We start from the raw sequence: 19,015 nt of genomic DNA, 5'->3' as shown, positions 1-19,015 counted from the left end.
GTTAGATGCAGGTGCCCTCTGTATATCACAGGTGGCACCCACTGTGAATGGAGTAGGCTCAGCTCCTGAGCCTGTTCCATACACACACACTTCTGACATAGGACGTACCAGTATGTCAGGTACGGGTTAATACTGTAGGAATAAATCCCTTATATAATTCCTGAATCTGGGTGACTCATTCTGTGTTATGGTAACAGAAATATTCAGACTAACTGGTTTGGAATCACTGCTTGGAGTCTAAATAGCCATTACTAAGGACACAAGTACTTGTCAAACATGGGGAATACAAGCTGCTGCTTAAAGTGAGGACATCATTACACTCCCTGGGCTGAGAGCCAAAGCTAATACTAGTACAAGGTGAAAAGGTTTTTACTAGGTAGGATGGGTACATTTTTATTTTGTGGTTGTATGGCTCTTGTATAGTGATCCCACTATACAATTGTTACACTGGCCACTGGGGCTCTTTTAGACACATACTTCCTATTCTTTCAGGAAGAGTATCATCAGAGTCAGGATTATGATGAAGAGTAACACCTCTATACCCAATGGGTAACACAGGAACTATCAATCACCATATGCGATGTCACAGCTCACCTTGTCCTCACTTCACAATGCCTTTTGCACATCCACATTAGATGCATCTATACAAATGGTAAGGCCTAACTCAGTTTATTGCTGCTAAAGTACATGTGAGTTTCCTGAAATAGCAGGAAGTTAGTCTAAAAAAAACCCTAATGGTCAGTCTGAATATGGCAAGATTTATATTTTGCTTAAATTTTTAATAAAGATAATAATATGAAAAAAAAAAATTGGCAAAGGTGTTTAAAAAATAAATTTACAGCAAAATCTGGAGCAAAAAAGGTCTTTTTTATGACAACTTTCCTTTAAATGAATTAGAGACTTCTTGGTCATCATTACCTACAACTGTAGATGATATCTAGTTATTTTAGACAATAGACCTATTGTAGCTGGGAAAACAGAAGTTGGAATTTCCCTTTTATTAATGGTTCCCTTCAATAAAGTTCTACCACTTTTTATTAAACTTTAGGACCAATATCTTAAGACTGGCGTTACTTATGCTAGTCATGGTCATGTCTGCTGGAATAAGATGAGTCAGATCTATTAAGAAGGTGTTCGACCACGACCCCTTCCTTTGAAGATCTGCTCACTTTTCAAAAACTTGGTAGAATCTGCAGAAAAAAAGCCAGAAGTCGAAAAGGTTTTACGTAACTACAAGTTAAGGAAAAGTTTGTGACTAAGTTTGTGACTTTTGAAACAGCTTTACCCAACATTTCTGGCACAAACAAATCATTTGTGTTTCAATTTTTGGAAATTTTCAAGATTTCAATTCAAAGTCACAGAATAAAGATCTTCTTGTTTACATGCAGAGGTTGAAAGCTAATCACACCTCAGGGTTTGCTGCAAGAATTATTAACCCAGGTTGTTTCGCTCACAGGGGATTGTCTAGGCTAGATACATGGGAGTAAACCCTCAGCAGTAAGGAGTATAAGTCTAAGGCTGGAGTCACACTAACCTGCGTAAAATACGGTCAGTATTTTACATGCGTAATACGGATGACAGACCCCTAAACAGTGCTCCGTATGTCATCCGTAATCAAGGTGTGGTCGCGTATTTTGCGCATGTCAGCATCTGTATGTAATCCGTATGGCATCCGTATGGTGAGATTTTCTCGCAGGCTTGCAAAATGGACATATAATGGAGCCCTATGACAGTTTTAATAAAGAAATGAAAGAATAGATATAGACACATAGAATGCATATATATATATATATATATATATATGTATTCTATGTGTCTATATCTATTCTTTTCTTTATTAAAACTGTCAGTGTGAGTTTACTGTATAGCGCACTGAATTGCCGGCTTTGCTAAAAGACACCGGGTGCATATTTCTCGCAGGTCACATGTGTGGTCCGTGTGTAATCCGTATTTTTTGCGCACCCATAGACTTGCATTGGCGTACTACGGGAGTAGTACGCTGACAATCGCAGCATGCTGCGAGTGGCATGGAGCGTAGGATACTGAGGAGAGATATACGGCTGGTGCGAGGGACCCCATAGAGAATCATTGGTCCGTGTCTAATGCGTGCTTTTTGCGCCTCTCACGCACCCGTATTCCTCGCCAGTGTGACTCCGGCCTAAGGCTATAAGTCCAATACCCGATTCATAAAAGATTTTACATCAGAAAATTGGAGTAGAAAGCATTGAAAAGTTGTAAAATTTTTGTGCAAAAAAAGTTTCGTGTTTTCACGCCATTTTTGTACAGCTCTGACAAAGAGTGGAGCTGGGGCAGGACGCTTGTCAAGTTCATGATAAGTGGTGGCGTACCTTACACCACAAATCTTATTCCAGTGTCAGACTGGAGTAAGATTTATGGCCACTTTGCTCTTCGTCTGATTAACTAATGGATCAGGCATCTTGCACTCCACCAGAACCCCTCCTTAAAACCAGATTGAAAAACGCAGGTCTTGATGAATCGGGGCCTTAGTCTATAAAAGTTTTTGGTTTGCAATTTAAGACCTTGGAATAAGAGTTTCTGCTTTGTAGTCATAAACTTTTAATAAAAGTTTTAATAATCAGGCAAATAATGAGTTACTTGCTGCCGATCTGCCAGAGTGACAGCACAGTATGGTTTATGCTCCTAAATTATAATGTACCGTTTCCAAGTGATAATCCCGTAATGATAAATCAGTCTTTTGTAGTTAGAAGCAGCCCGGCACCTACCTATGTTTATCAACCTCTTTAATAGACCTCATAACCTGAGGAACATCTGCCTGATGCACAAATCCTGATTTTTTAAACATACTGTAATTATTCCATGTCCCAGCATTAGTAAACAGGAGAGTAATGTGTCGCTCATTGATGTAAAATTTTGTGCAAATTGTGGCTTTTTTTGCATATTGAAAATGGTTGCATCATAAATGTATTTATTTGTTCCTTGTCTCCTTTAAGAAAGCGCTGACCGGTGACAAGTATGCAACACAATAAAGGGGTTTTCTGGTTTTAGAAACCCCCTTTTTTCCAGCAGCTTATAAAAAAGGCTTTACTTACCCTCTCCAGGTCCAGCATGGCGTCTCTCCTGCTACTCTCGTTGTCTGTTATATTCTGCAGCACTAATGTCATATGGACAACGCTGCAGCCAATCAGTGAGTTAATCAACTGGGACTGAGCCAATGATACTCTGTAGTGCTGTTGATCTGATGTCAGAGCTGCAGAGAATAGCAGACACGGGAAGCACTGGCAGAGACTTGGAGCGAGACCTGGACAGGGTAAGTAAAGCAGTTTCTTTATATTAAAATAAACTGTGCTGGGGGAAAACCATATAATAGTGCTGCATAGTAGTGCTCACACAGTAGTGCCCCAAAATATGTAATGTATTCATTAAAAACACATGTGACATGCACAAATGTGAACAAGTCAGTCGGACAGTGTTCACACCACCCACTGACTGAAACACAAAAAGAAAGCACAGAATAACAAATGTGCAAAAATACCCTGCAGTAAAAAATATGACAATAATCAGCAAGTGCTGGTGGAGGTGGAGTGGCTTGGTATACACTTTTTTACAAAAAAAAGTATCGACTAAATACCCTGTATTTTTTGTCATGTTTTTACCAGCACTTGCTGATTATTGTCATATTTTTTACTGCAGGGTATTTTTGCACATTTGTTATTCTGTGCTTTCTTTTTGTGTTTCAGTCAGTGGGTGGAGTGAACACTATCCGACCGACTTGTTCACATTTGTGCATATCACATGTGTTTTTAATCCATTTTTTTCCTTGCTTTTGCATGGTTTGAGAGACCCCACCCCTCTCTTGTGTGACAAGCACATAAAGAGCCGTCTTACACCACATGCCCATACTAGGAAGCGCCTGTCTTAATCCTGCTCATTTAGACACTGTTCATATGTTCAGGTTTTAAATACATTAGATAGGGACTGCTCCACTAAGGGTTACCTTGACGAGGTGGAGTGGCTTGGTATACACTTCTTTGCAAAAAAAGTATCGACTAAATACCCTGTAATTGTTGTCATCTTTTTACCAGCACTTGCTGATTATTGTCATATTTTTTACTGCAGGGTATTTTTGCACATTTGTTATTCTGTGCTTTCTTTTTGTGTTTCAGTCAGTGGGTGGTGTGAACACTGTCCGACCGACTTGTTCACATTTGTGCATGTCACATGTGTTTTTAATCCATTTTTTTCCTTGCTTTTGCATGGTTTGAGAGACCTTACCCCTCTCTTGTGTGACATGCACATAAAGAGCCGTCTTACACCACGTGCCCATACTAGGAAGCGCCTGTCTTAATCCTGTTCATTTAGACACTGTTCATATGTTCAGATTTTAAATACATTAGATAGGGACTACTCCATTAAGGGTTACCTTGATGAGGTGGAGTGGCTTGGTATACACTTTTTTTGCAAAAAAACGTATCGACTAAATACCCTGTATTTGTTGTCATCTTTTTACCAGCACTTGCTGATTATTGTCATATTTTTTACTGCAGGGTATTTTTACACATTTGTTATTCTGTGCTTTCTTTTTGTGTTTCATGTAATACATTCAGTACTGTAGTGTCACTGGTGTACTTTCTCCAAAAGTACCTAGACATATCGTAGTGTCTCACATACCTACCCATTAACAGAGATCCCTCCCTAAAAAGTATTTTCTCGATAGTCAGGACATTACAATACCTGACCATCTCCAACCATGGATGAAATCCATGCCAACATTAGAAATTAAAATATATACTGTATAAGAAAGTGGACAAGGGAGAAGAATACAACTGAAGTTGATGCCTAGCTGAGTATTTGCTGGAAGTGAAAGAAAATAAATTATTACAGTAGTAGGAACCTAATAGTTGGAACCAATGTTCCCAGAAGGGGGAGAATAAAGACACCACCAGGTCAGGTGACACCTGTGTCCCAGTTACAAATTATAATAGGCCTGGCTGGGCTGAGAAGAAGCAGTTGGCAACAGAAATTGTACCAGGACAGGCAGTGTGGCTGTTAGGTGGGCTTACAGCCACTATTGCCACAGAAGGGTCTGAGCTGTGAGGAAGATCTGTGCTCCGAGGCTGTGGAAGTCTGTGACCAGTGCCAGTAGAAGACTGTGACCAGCGCAAGTTGAAGACGGTGACCTGCGCCAGTAGACGTCTGTGAACAGCGCCAGTAGAAGACTGTGAGCAGCGTCAGTAGAAGTCTAAGACCAGATCCGAACCAGGCTCGGGAGACCGTTCCTGTGGGTCTATATTTTCAGTGTAGAAGTACAGGGTGTGTGGGTTGGGGCAGTGCTTCAGGGAACGGAGATGGCCAGTGTGACAAGCACAATGTATACCCAGTGTCTCGCATATCTAAGACATGCGGCCTAGCAGGAAATACCGGTGACCCCGGCTAGGGCCAGTGCAACGGTCAGAGGTGTTTATGGAGCCTACGATGGGAATGGGCCTAGTACTGAGAGTGACGCCCGTGAAGTTGAGACATGAAGGCATTAACAGTCATTTAACTGTTAGAAAATAAGATCAGTGTGTGTAATAGAACATTGCATATATATTGTATTTAGTTGTATTACTGTGTCATAATGTACTAAATTAACCCTGTTACTGTAACCCCCCATATGGTGCTTACTTTTAAATATACAGTATACATATAAATAGATTTACCTTATGTTTTAGCCAAATAAATAGTGTTGCTTAAGTACCACTGTCTCCTCATTGTCTGCGGTGTTGCATCCAAGTAACCTGCTCACATATGCACAAAGTAGGGTCAATTGTGCTGCAAAAAACAGATTTCAGCAGCCACAGAAAAGCTTGGCATAGTAGAGCAATATAGTCATGTGCTACAGAAGTGCAATATTGTCATAGATATCGGAACCCTGTCCAAAATTCAGCATGCAGCAGTTATGTCTTTGCATCTTCCCATCCATTTGTTCCAGCTTCCATGGTGATCAGTCGCCCAGACAAGAAGAAATTCATTGTGTTCAGATTCATGGTCTTTCTTGATATTAGTAGCAAATTTTAATTTTTTTAATTCAACATATAAAAAACAACAACTTAATAATAACCAAATACCAACACTATGCCACATTCAGTGCATCATCATGTCATTACACGGGTAGTCACTGCTACTTTCTTCCATATATTAGTGCTAGAACTTACTTCACAGGTTGGCCACGAGAAAATCAAGACATACATTTTCTGGACTGAAGATTGTCCTAAACGATCAGGCCACAGTGGACGTTAATGATCTTCGGGCTAGGTCTGTAAAAATTCTGTCTGTCCTTTACTCCTATAAGAATTTATCAGGGGCACAGTAAACATGATGAAAACTATTTTATTATCTTTTGGGAGATTCCTTCCTTCATGGCCTCCTCAATCAGATGGGAAATTATAGAAGTTGTGACATATTTGGAGTGAGGCTCAGAATGGGGACAACACAGAGTCCTATGTCCTTAGGTATGTTTGTTTCACTGGACCACTTTACATCTATATATAAAAAATGAATACATACAGGGCTTTTGCAATGATAAAGAAATAAATTAATGAATCATCTTTTGAGTTTCAGTCCTTCTTGGCTAGCTCACATTCTCGCTTCACCCGGGAGAAAGGTCCAAGTTCCTTGCAGAATATGAAATCCCAAAGAACTCGTCCCCATGACGTATGGTAAGGGAGGGTGTCATAGTATTCGGCAGCAATTCTACGGACCTGTCATAGTGGAAAACAGAATAAATGAATTTATCACACCAAAGGATGATGACAAAGATTAACAAATTTAACCCATATTATAAATTGACAAAAATATATATATATATATTGTAGCAATGCCAGGTTGGCTAGGGTTAACTCCTATGTCTGCAGGCTTTGATTAGAACACCTGACTAGCTCATAAAAACAGGCTAGGTGTTCATCTGAGGCAGTCTGCTCAGGGAAGCTGACCAGACTGGATGTGTCTTGAAGCTAAAAAGAGAGACAAGCGAGAATCCCTCTCTTAGAAGAATCTGTACAGACCTATGCAGAGAACTACAAATATCAGTGGTTGCTATGGACAACAGCTGTCTTCTTTGACAAAATTGGGGCTATCTCAGCCGTGTATGAGTAGCCAGGGTCTGTTCTGTTTAGTTAGCGCCTGGACAAGGTAAAGGATTTATGTTTATGATTTTGTTTTGATGCTGTGCCACCTGTGGAAAGCAATAAAAACTGTATACGTTTGGACCAAAACTGCATTATCTGTGTGAATGCTACCTAAGGTGTAATGCCTACCAGGGAGAGTAAAACCCAATAATTGGTGGATGAAATGCTACAGCATTGCGAACACAGTCTAAAAGCATGGAGGCGCTTATTAAGCAGCTAGTCCATGTGCAGCAACAGCAGGACCAGCAGCAGCTGACCCAACAGGAAACCAACAAACTCCTGATCCAGCAGGATCAACAACAGCAGCAGGAATTAAAGCAGCAGCTTCTGCAGCAGCAACAGTTTCATCAGAAGCTGGTTCAGCAGAAGATGGCTCTCCTGACAGAACTGTCCTGGCCCGGGAGATGGCACCACCCGCCAACCAAAGTGAAGGTAGTTGGGTGAGGCAAATGGTATGGGAGACTTTACAGTAGACTGGAGAATGACGTTGAGTCATTCCTGACTGTATTTGGGATTGTGACAGACAGGGAGGAACTGCTCCCAGAGCAATGAGCAGAGGTCCTTGCTCCATTCCTTACGGGAGATCTGCAGAAAGCATACTATGACCTTCCCCTGCAGTATGCCAAGGAGCACAATAAGCTGAAGGCGGAGATTAATGGCATGTGTAGGCATCACCCTGGCAGTCCAGCCACACCGGGTTTATCTCTGGAGCTACCAAAGGGACAAACCTCCCCAGTCCGAGTTCAACCTGTTACACCTGGTGCAAAAATGGCTGAAGCTCGAGGTCTACTGTCCAGCACAGATGGTGGAAAGAGTGGTAGTGGACCGGTTTATCCACTCACTACCGAAACCCGTGAAAAGCTGGTTTGCCCATGGAGATCCCCAGAATCCCCAGATGACCTTGTGACCCTTATGGAAAGATACTTGGCCATGGAGAACTCCATGAGCAATTAAGGGAACTCGAGGTCACATTTCTGGGAGACCCAAAAAAGGGTCACAAGCCAACATTACAGATGTCAAGGTAGGAGGAAATTTGTCACCTTCTCAAAGACAATACGGTCAGAAATCAGTACCCAAAAATAGGGTCTTGGAGTTACCAGGTCACAAACATGATTTTCCCAATCTGGTCAATTTAGAGCACTGTAGAACTCCTGAAAAAGCCCACCAGAGTGGCAGTCTCAGAGGAGGCAATACAAAAATGGCCACACCCCCTCACAAAATCAGTTTTGGTAAAGTGTTCCCCGGTATGCACTGGGGGGATGGCAGATGGAGCCCAGCCCTTGGCTTTGGGAAGAGGGGGAGTGTATGTAGCAATGCCAGGTAGGCTAGGGTTAAATCCTAGCTCTGAAGGCTTTGATTAATGCACCTGCATACATCTGCATCTGCATACAAACAGGCTAAGTGTTCACCTGAGTCAGTCAGCTCAGGGAATGTTGGAATAATGCATATTGATCTGTACAGTATGTATTGCAACAGCTACTACTGTACTGTTTTATATATTGTGCATATTGTGAGATTGTTAACAAAGTTCAGTGAAAAAAAAAAAAAAGCAGACAGGATGCCCCCTCCTTCTCTTCCCTTCTTGTTGTTGTAATGCTCCCATGCTGCAAGCCTCAGCAGATACCAGACTGATCACATTTCATGCTGTAAGCTGTTCAACCTGGATATGAATAATTCTACATTCTGTGTTGCTGACTCTGGATGTTACGCTGATTAATCCGCTGCTAACAGGTTTTGGGCCCAGAGTCCTAGAGTCCCAGATCCCCAGAGCACAGAGAAAAGAAAAGAAAGGAAGACAGCAAAGATGGCCACCAGCAGCAGCAACTCCATGAAGTTTACAGTACCAAGTCTCACTAACCAGAATTATCAATCCTGGAAATTCAAAGTGAAAATGCTGCTGATAAGAGAAGGTACATGGAAATGCACACAGGAGCCTAAACCTGACCCAGTATCACAGGAGTGGATAGAGATGGATCAGAAAGCACAAAGTTACATTGGAGTATGTCAGAGGGAAGCTCATAGATGAATATAAGCGGAAAGCGGAAGGTGTAAACAGCAGGACATGCGATGCAGAATCTGCTTTACAGACACAAAATCTAAATGATAACAGAAAGCACCTAAAAGAAACACGTGAATGTTTTGTTTGCAAGAAATCAGGACATTTGAAAGCCGACTGCAGAGTCTGGAAAGCTAGAATGAATCAGCTGAAAACGCAAAGCAGTCTACAAAGGGCTGTGCTGTGTCTGCAGAAAAAAGATTTTGTGAATACTGAAACTGCATTTACTGTCAGTGTAAATACATCAAAGCATGCATGGTGTATAGACTCTGGAGCAACTAGACACATGACTAATAACAGGGACTAATAACAGGGACTTCTTTTCTAAGCTTAACCAAAGTAAGTCAGAGAAAGTGATTATGGCTAATGGTCTGTACATGACTTCACAAGGTATAGGAGATGGTTATATTGATTGTCAAATCTCACCAACACAAAGCAAGAAGATCCCAGTAAAAGATGTGCTCTATGTGCCTAGTCTTGAGAGTAATTTACTATCTGTGAAGAAACTCACAAAACAAGGAAATGAAGTTACATTTAAGCATGATAGCTGCATCATCTCAAAAGAGGGCCAGACACTAGCAGAAGGAAAAATCACAAATTAACTTTACCAGCTTAAACGCAAAGAGTGTGTGTACACTGCTCAGGAAGAAAGGCACAATAACTGCATTCATGTATGGCATAGGCGCCTAGCACACAGAGACCCAGAAGCAATAAGGAAGTTAGTTCAAAAGCAACTAGCTGAGGACATTACAATTGATCTATGTAACCAGATAATGAAATGTACTAGCTGCATCAAAGGGAAAATGTCTAGAAAAGCTTTTCCTAAGAGAAGTACTACAAGAACAGAACAGACACTAGATTTAATACATACAGATGTCTGTGGTCCAATGAGCACTCAGACTCCAGGGAAGAAGAGATATTTTCTCACATTTATTGATGATCATTCAAGATATACAGTTGTCCATCTGCTTCACAGCAAGAAAGAAACTTGAAGTATATCTAGCTGAGGTATATAATAAATTTGGGAGAATGCCAAAGATTCTACGTGCAGATAATGGGACTGAATACACAAGTAATGAGACACAGAGCATTTTAAAGAAAAATGGAATCCTATTTCAGACCACTGTACAGTACAATCCTGAGCAAAATGGTGTCACGGAAAGAAGGAACTGAACACTCTGTGAAAGTGGAAGAAGTATGTTGTTTGATGCAAATCTGCCCACAGCATATTGGGGTGAAGCAATCATGACAGCTTGCTATCTTCAGAACAGACTACCAGGTAATGCTACAGAGAAAACTCCGTTTGAGCAATGGAACAGCAGAAAGCCAAAACTACATCATATAAGAATATTCGGAAGTAACGCGCTTGTACATGTTCCCAAAGAAAGGCGAACTAAGTGGGAATCTCATGCTAAGGAAGGGATCCTGGTAGGCTACAGTGAAACCCAGAAAGGTTATAGGATTCTACACCCAGAAACAAACAAGGTCACAATAAGTAGAGATGTAGTGATTGAGGAGAACTTTGTGTCCCCCAAGTTTTGTGACATCACGCCAGTAGTCTAGCTGAAGTCACAATTACAAGACAATAACAAGGAGGATGTAGAGGTCTGGCTGGATTCTTCAACCACTGAAGTAACAACAGAAAAATCAGGTGAATCTGAAATCAGGAGATATTCAAGATCAAACAGAGGCGTACCAGCTAAACGTCTATCCTACATAGTCAAGACACTACCTGAATCAGAGCCGCAGTCATGGGATGAAATGCAAGAACTACCTGTCCATGAAAGAACAAAGTGGATCAATGCTGCTAATGAGGATATCAAATCGCTTCATCAACTTCAAACTTCGAAACTCACCAAGCTGCCACAGGGCAAAAAGGCAATCAAGTGCAAGTGGGTCTTCAATACCAAATATGACTCTGAAGGTAAAGTCCACAGATTTAAAGCAAGGTTGGTGGCAAAAGGATATTCTCAAAAGTATAGCGAAGATTACGATGCTACGTTTGCTCCAGTCGCTAAACAGACCACGTTCAGAGCTTTGTTAGCTGTAGCTGCTGTACAAAATATGAATGTCAGACATTTGGATATAAAAACTGCCTTTTTAAATGGTGACATTGAGGAGGACTTATACATGACTCAACCTGAAGGTTATGTAAAAGGGGGTGAAGAGAATCTTGTTTGCAAACTACAAAAATCCCTTTATGGTCTTAAGCAATCAGCAAGAGCATGGAATACCAAGATGAATAAGGTCTTGTTGGAAGAAGGTTTTAAAAGAGGTCAAGCGGATCCATGCTTATACACAAAATATACAGATGGAAAGTGGATGTATATTCTCTTATATGTGGAAGATGTGATTGTAGTTCATCAGGAAGACGCAGAAATTGGAATAATGGCTGAAATTCTGAACCAGCATTTTGAAACGAAAGACCTTGGAAATGTGACATATTATCTAGGAATCCAAATCCAGAGAGAGGAAGATGGAAGTTTTCTTCTAAACCAAAGTGCAAAAATTAATTTGATTCTGAATCAGTTTGGAATGTCAGAAGCCAAAGGTATATCAACCCCAATGGAACCATCCTACCTGAAGCTGGAAGGAGAAGATGACCTGTTGCCAAACAATGAGAAATATCGTCAGGCAGTGGGGGCACTTCTATACATATCAACTATGACTCGACCGGATATCACAACAACAGTTGGAATCCTTTGCAGATATGTGGAAAAACCACGCCAAAAAGACTGGAATGCTGTTAAGAGACTTCTCCGATATTTATAAGAAACGTAAGATGTAAATTTAAAGCTGTCTGCAACAGGAGATCTAGAACTCACCGGCTATGTAGATGCAGATTGGGCTGGTGATTCGCATGATCGTAAATCCACAAGCGGATACTTGTTTAAAGTTGGAGAAAGTTTAATCTCCTGGTCTAGTAGGAAACAAGTGTCTGTTGCCTTGTCATCTACAGAAGCGGAGTATGTGTCCGCAGCCTATGCAAGCCAGGAGGTCATTTGGCTAAGACAATTGATGGATGATCTTGGCACACCATCAACTCAGCCGACAGTGATTTATGAGGACAACCAAGGATGCATTAAACTTGCATGCAGTGAAAAGATCAGTGCTAGAACCAAGCACATTGACGTCCGACATCATCATTTACGTGATTTGATAGATCGTGGCATAATTCAGTTCGTCTATTGTGAAACTAATAAGATGGCAGCTGACATTATGATAAAGCCATTGCCACGAGCCAGGTTCCAAGAACTGAGAACCACACTGGGACTAAGAGGATAAGTAGTTGTTGAGTGGGGGTGTTGGAATAATGCATATTGATCTGTATGTATTGCAACAACTACTACTGTAATGTTTTATATATTGTACATGTTGTGAGATTGTTTACAAAGTTCAGTGACAAAAAAAAAAAACAGACAGGATGCCCCTTCCTTCTCTTCCCTTCTTGTTGTTGTAATGCTCCCATGCTGCAAGCCACAGCAGATACCAGACTGATCACATTTCATGCTGTAAGCTGTTCAACCTGGATATGAATAAATCTACATTCTGTGTTGCTAACTCTGGATGTTACGCTGATTAATCAACTGCTAGCAGGGAAGCTGACCAGACTTGATGTGTCTTGAAGCTAAAAAGTGAGACAAAATCAAAATTTGTCTCTGAGAAGAGTCTGCACAGGCCATGTGCAGAGAACTGCAAGTATTTTCTCTGGCCACTGGTCGGGAGCCTTAAGAACCATCTCCTATGTCCCGGCATCTACTGACCTTTTGTTCTTTGGATTAGCTAGACTGGCATAACGTCACCCGTCATCACAATCATGACAATGTGCCAGTAAGATGAGCCACAGATGCTGGCAAGTAAGAGGTGGCTCTCACAGATCTGAACCAGTGGACAGAGATTTAGGACCTGGCTGTCATTCTGCAAATTGATTTCCACCAACTCTAGTTTATATATATATATATATATATATTGTGGTGTAGTAACCACTGAGTCCACTAGGGGGCGCTGTGTGGATGTCCCAGGAGAAAGGATGAATGGCAGAATACTGAATGGCCGTTATGTATCTCAAAGTGGGTGGCTTTGGGATGGAGACTTATGTGTTGATCAGCAGTGATACAGCTGAGGTGTTGTTTCAATGTGTAAGGGAGAAGTCTCCAGGTAGCTAGAGAGATGGGTGGGCCTGGTTACCTACAAACCCACTCAGGGGGTGTGTTTAAAGCACTATTGTAAAGAGTGTGTAAAGGCTTGAAGGACCTGTGATGAGGTCAGAGTCATGTGACCCGGTGGGCATGGCTATGGACCATATAATGTGGCCAGGGCAGGTCACATGGGGGTGAATGCTGGGACCTGGTTGGTCCCGCTGAGATGGGGTTTCCTGCCTGACAGCATGTGTGGACGCTGTGTTTAATGGCTGCAAGTGCCTGAGAGTTCCCTGGAGGGAATGAATGTCTGCAGTATGGAGAATCATAGAATCGTAGAGTTGGAAGGGACCTCCTGGGCCATCTGGTCCAACCCCCTGCTCAAAGCAGGATTCGCTAAATCATCCCAGTCAGATGTCTGTCCAGCCTCTGTTTGAAGACTTCCATTGAAGGAGAACTCACCACTTCTCGTGGCAGCCTGTTCCACTCATTGATCACTCTAACTGTCAAAAAGTTTTTTCTAATATCTAATCTGTGTCTCCTCCCATTCAGTTTCATCCCATTGCTTCTAGTCTTTCCTTGTGCAAATGAGAATAAAGTTGATCCTTCTACAATGTGACAGCCCTTTAGATATTTGTAGACAGCAATTAAGTCTCCTCTCAGTCTTCTCTTTTGCAAACTAAACATTCCCAAATCCTGCAACCTTTCCTCATAAGACAGGGTTTGCAGACCGGTCACCATTCTGGTCGCTCTTTTCTGAACTTGCTCCAGTTTGTTGATGTCTTTTTTAAAATGTGGTGCCCAAAACTGGACACAATATTCCAGATGAGGTCTGACCAAAGAGGAGTAGAGGGAAATAATGACTTCACGTGATCTAGACTGTATGCTTCTGTTAATACATCCTAGAACTGCATTTGCCTTTTTTGCTGCTGCATCACACTGTTGACTCATATTCAGTCTGTGATCTATTAGTATACCCAAGTCTTTTTCACATGTGCTGTCACTTAGCCCTATTCCTCCCATTCTATATATGCTTTTTTCATTTTTATTGCCCAGATGTAGTACTTTGCATTTCTCCCTGTTAAAAACCATTCTGTTAGTTACTGCCCACTTCTCCAGTTTATTTAAATCTTTTTGAATCCTCTCTCTCTCTTCTCTAGTATTAGCTATCCCTCCTAGCTTTGTGTCATCAGCAAATTTAATCAGTTTACCCTCAATTCCTTCATCTAAATCGTTGATAAAGATGTTGAACAATACAGGGCCCAGGACAGAGCCCTGTGGTACCCCACTTGAGACATTCTTCCAACTGGATGTGCAGCCATTTACGACCACTCTTTGGGTCCGATCACTAAGCCAGCTATGAATCCACCTAACAGTTGCCTTGTCCATTCCATACTTAGTCATTTTTTCAATAAGGATTGTATGAGAGACTTTGTCAAATGCTTTGCTGAAGTCAAGATATACTATATCTACAGCATTTCCTTGATCCACCCAATCAGTGATACCGTCATAGAAGGAAATTAAGTTAGTCTGACATGACTTATTAGTTACAAACCCATGCTGACTCTGTTTGATCACTTCATTCTTATCCAGGTATTGACTTACATGTTGTTTAATAATTTGTTCAAAGATCTTTCCTGGTATAGAAGTCAGACTCACCGGCCTATAGTTACCTGGGTCCACCTTCTTCCCCTTTTTGAAGATAGGAACAACATTTGCTCTTTTCCAGTCTTCTGGCACTTCTCCTGTTCTCCAAGAATTTTCAAAGATTATGGAGAGTGGTTCAGAAATTTCTTCTGCTATCTCCTTCAGTACTCTGGGGTGTAATTCATCTGGACCTGGAGACTTGAATTCATTTAGGTTAGCTAAGTGTTTCCTCACTATCTTTCTGTTTATAGATATCCTGGATTCTTCTATTCCCTTAATAGGACAGTGAATAACAGTTGGTGTTACATTTCCTTTCTGAGAGAAAACAGATGCAAAATAGGAATTTAAAAGTTCAGCCTTCTCAACATCCTGTCTTACCATTTCATCATTTTCATCCTGTAAAAATCCTATAGCATCTTTGACTTTTCTTTTACTTTTGACATATCCCCAAAATCCTTTATTATTGCTTTTGACATCTCTTGCAAGCCTCAATTCATTTTCAGCTTTAGCTAATCTGATTTGTGCCCTGCAGATTCTGCAGACAGCATTATATTCTTCTTTAGATATGCCTCCCTCTTTCCATTTTATAAACATTTTTTTCTTCCTTTTTAGCATGTGCTTAAGTTCTGTGTTCACCCATCCTGGCTTCCTTAAATGCTTCCTATTCTTCCCTCTTTTCGGAATTGTTAACAACTGTGCTTTGAGAATTTCATTTTTCAAGATTTCCCATCCTTCCTGGACATTTTTGTCTTTAAGGATATCCAGCCATTGGATCCCTCCAATTATCTTTCTGAATCCCTTAAAATTTGCCTTTCTGAAATCTAACCTTGACGTCTGAGTCTTCACAGGTCTTCCGCCTCTAGTTATCCAAAATTCTAAAATAGCATGGTCGCTACCTCCTAGGGTTCCAGCCACTTTTACCTCCTCAACCATTTCCTCCCTGTTTATAAGGATTAGATCCAAGGTAGCAGTTCCCCTTGTTTTCTCCCCTACCTTTTGGAAGATAAAGTTGTCAGCAAGAGAGGATAAGAATTTCCTTGACCTGTTAGTTTTGCCTGAGAGAGATTCCCAACAAATGTCTGGATAGTTGAAATCTCCCATGACAACTATGTCATATTTTTTGGAGAACTTGGCCATTTGATGCATAAAGAGTTCATCCATATCTTCAGCTTGCACAGGCGGCCTGTAGTAAATGCCTACAATGGTGTCCTTTCCATTGTTCTGTCCTTGTATTCTTACCCAAACAGTTTCCACAGAACTCCCAGTCTCTGAAGCTTCAATCTCTGTGCAGATATATGCGTTTCTAACATACAATGCAACACCCCCTCCTCGTTTATCAAGTCTGTTTCTTGCAAATAAGTTGTATCCTTCTAGTCTTGTATTCCAATCATGTGTATCGTCCCACCAAGTTTCAGTGATTCCAATGACATCATATTTCTTTTCCTGTGTTAGTAGTTCCAATTCTCCTTGTTTGTTGCCCATGCTTTGTGCATTAGTATAGAAACATTTTAGTTTGTGATTGGTTTCTCTTTCTCCAATATTTTTATTAATTAGATTCTTTCGTCTTTGTTCTCTCAGCCATGAGAGAACCCTGACGGGGTGAGCTATAACTGTGAGGGTGAAAAGCCTGCGTATTGGACACTGCTAACAGAGTGAAGCTCTGTCATGAACGCTATGCCATTTATATATTGCTGGTCATGGTTTATGATGTTTAATAAACCGCATGGACCGTTCTGAGTTTATGGAAAACCTGTGCCGGATCTGATTTTGTGAATTGAAAGGAGAAATACAGGGCGCACTGTGTAAATCCGTATCAAAAAACACAATAACAGAGAAAAAAGGAAGGTGCTCACCTATTGGGGTTGTGAGGAAGTCACAACACCCATAAACGCATGAGAAGCAGCAGCAAATCTGCACAGGGTCCTAGGACAAATTTGCAAAAACGGCGTGAAAGTGCAATAAGGACTGCACTTGCTTCTGGTGGAGTACAAGGTTCTTTATTCAGCCAACGCGTTTCCTGAGCCTACTGGCTCACTTCATCAGGGCAGATTACATTGAAAGATGGTGAAGCATTCTTATAGAGAAAAAAATGGCGCCAATACAGGGTTAAATGACATCAGCAAAGGTCAAAGAAAAAAAAAAACAAAAACTCAAAAACAATGAAATTTTATTAACATAAAAACACCACAATAAAAGTGTATTAAAATGAGAAAAAATATATAAAATTATGCAAAAATAAAAATAAAACAGAGTGCTATGGATCACGGGGCAAAAAGTGGCGAAGGTTAATGAAAAAAAGGGGGGGGAGGGGTGAGACCTCAAGGAGTATTAGAACCTGGCTCATGAAGTGCAGTTGTATGCTGTAAAGTGCAAGTACCAGGTATTAGTCCACTAAACCATTGGATTTAGCTGGAGTGGTTTAAGAAAAAATTTAAGAAATTATTTGTTTTATAGAAATCAAAATTCAGCAAAATAACTTTAAGTGGTATTAGAACCTGACTAATAAAGTGCGAGTGCAGGTTGTAAAGTATGAGGTATTAATCCACTGGACCATTAGAATAAACAGAAGTGGTTTGAAGAACATAAAAGGAATTGTTTGTCAATTTATTTTATAGGAATCAAAATTCAAAAAAACAAAACAAAAAAAAAACAACTTCAAATGGTATTAGGACCTGGCTCATAGCAGGCTATAAGGTGCAATTACAAGGTATTAGTCCACTCGACTATAAGACTGTAATGATGTTTTTTGTATGTATTAGTACATTATACCATTAGACTTAAATGATGTTTTTTTGTAAAGAAATTGTCTTTTCATTTTATTTTGTAGAGAGAAAATCAAAATCGGACATCAGAGAAAAAAAAACCCCATAAAACTGGGTAAAATGTAATAAAAGTGTATGAAAATCACAATAAGGATAAAATCAAATAAAAGCATCATTGATAATATTGAGGCCATAGGGGCCAATTGTCTTCAATTTATAGATCCAATAGACCTCTTTTCTGTTTAATGCTGGGTTCTATTGGAAACGTGTTCAGGGATGTGTTCTATAGGAAAAATGATGGCTTTAGAGAAATCTCTTTGGTGAAATGAATCAAAGTGTCGTGACAGACCATGTTGTTGATATCCAATTTTAGTGTTGTGTCTATGTGAGTTCATTCTACAATGAAGGGGTTGTGTGGTTCTCCCAACATATAATTTAGGACAAGGACACAGGATAACATAGATAACAAAGGCAGACACACAGGACAGGTGATTAGTGATGGTGAATAATTTTTCTGAGGTGAATGGATGTGAAAAGATGAAGGTATTATGGGCAATATTGCTGCAAAGGCCACACCTGGGTCTCTGGCATCTAAAAATGCCTGGTGTCAAGCCGGTATGATTGTCGGGAGTACATTGGCTCAATCTGCTAGGGGCTAGATGATTTTTTAGTGATCTGGCCTTCCTAAATGTAACAGTAGGTTTGTCAGGCAAAACTTTATTAAGTACAGGATCTTTTTGGATAATGTACCATAGGTCCCCTAGTATATTTTTAATCTCCTTATGTTGGGAGTTGTAGGTAGTAATAAAATTGGCCTGATAGTTAGCATGTGTATCTTTTTCTTTAGATCTCCCACTTAAAAGAATTTGCTGGTTAAAATTTTTTGAAACATTATTAAAAGTAGAATGAATCAATTGGGAAGGGTATTTTTGAGCCAGGAATCTTCCCTTGAGGACCTCAGCCTGATTATTAAAATCCTCATCTTCTGTACAATTCTTTCGGATTCTCTGAAATTGATTATGAGGAATGTTAAAAAGCCATTTAGAATAGTGGCTGCTCTTAAAATGGACATAACTATTGGAGTCTACCTTCTTAAAAAAGGTTTTGGTATAGATTTTGGAGTTTTTTATATAAAAAGTGATATCAAGGAAGTCCATCTGGGTATTACTAATGTGGGGGGTGAACTTCAAAGCCCATATGTTGTTCTGTATGGAAGAAGTAAAGACATCAACTGGAATAAAACTGGTGTCAAAGATTAAGAAT

The 19,015-nt window shown here is 40.4% G+C and overlaps 1 protein-coding gene across 1 annotated transcript in view; it reads right to left on the bottom strand.

Annotated features, from left to right (window-relative positions):
* Nucleotides 1–6,010: 6,010 nt before the first annotated feature.
* Nucleotides 6,011–19,015, bottom strand: part of LOC141052147 (sphingolipid delta(4)-desaturase/C4-monooxygenase DES2-like) — a 49,442-nt gene continuing 36,437 nt past the window's right edge. Inside the window, exon 4 of the mRNA XM_073549380.1 lies at nucleotides 6,011–6,722. Within this exon, the coding sequence (XP_073405481.1) occupies nucleotides 6,579–6,722 (144 nt within the window). The 3' untranslated portion in view covers nucleotides 6,011–6,578. The remainder of the gene's footprint in view (nucleotides 6,723–19,015) is intronic.

Source organism: Dendrobates tinctorius, unplaced genomic scaffold (genome assembly GCF_039654945.1).
Source record: "Dendrobates tinctorius isolate UK_male_01 unplaced genomic scaffold, ASM3965494v1 ptg000158l, whole genome shotgun sequence".
NCBI lineage: Eukaryota > Metazoa > Chordata > Amphibia > Anura > Dendrobatidae > Dendrobates > Dendrobates tinctorius.
Note: the sequence above shows the minus strand (reverse complement) of the source record. Positions and strands in the feature narration are given on the sequence as shown.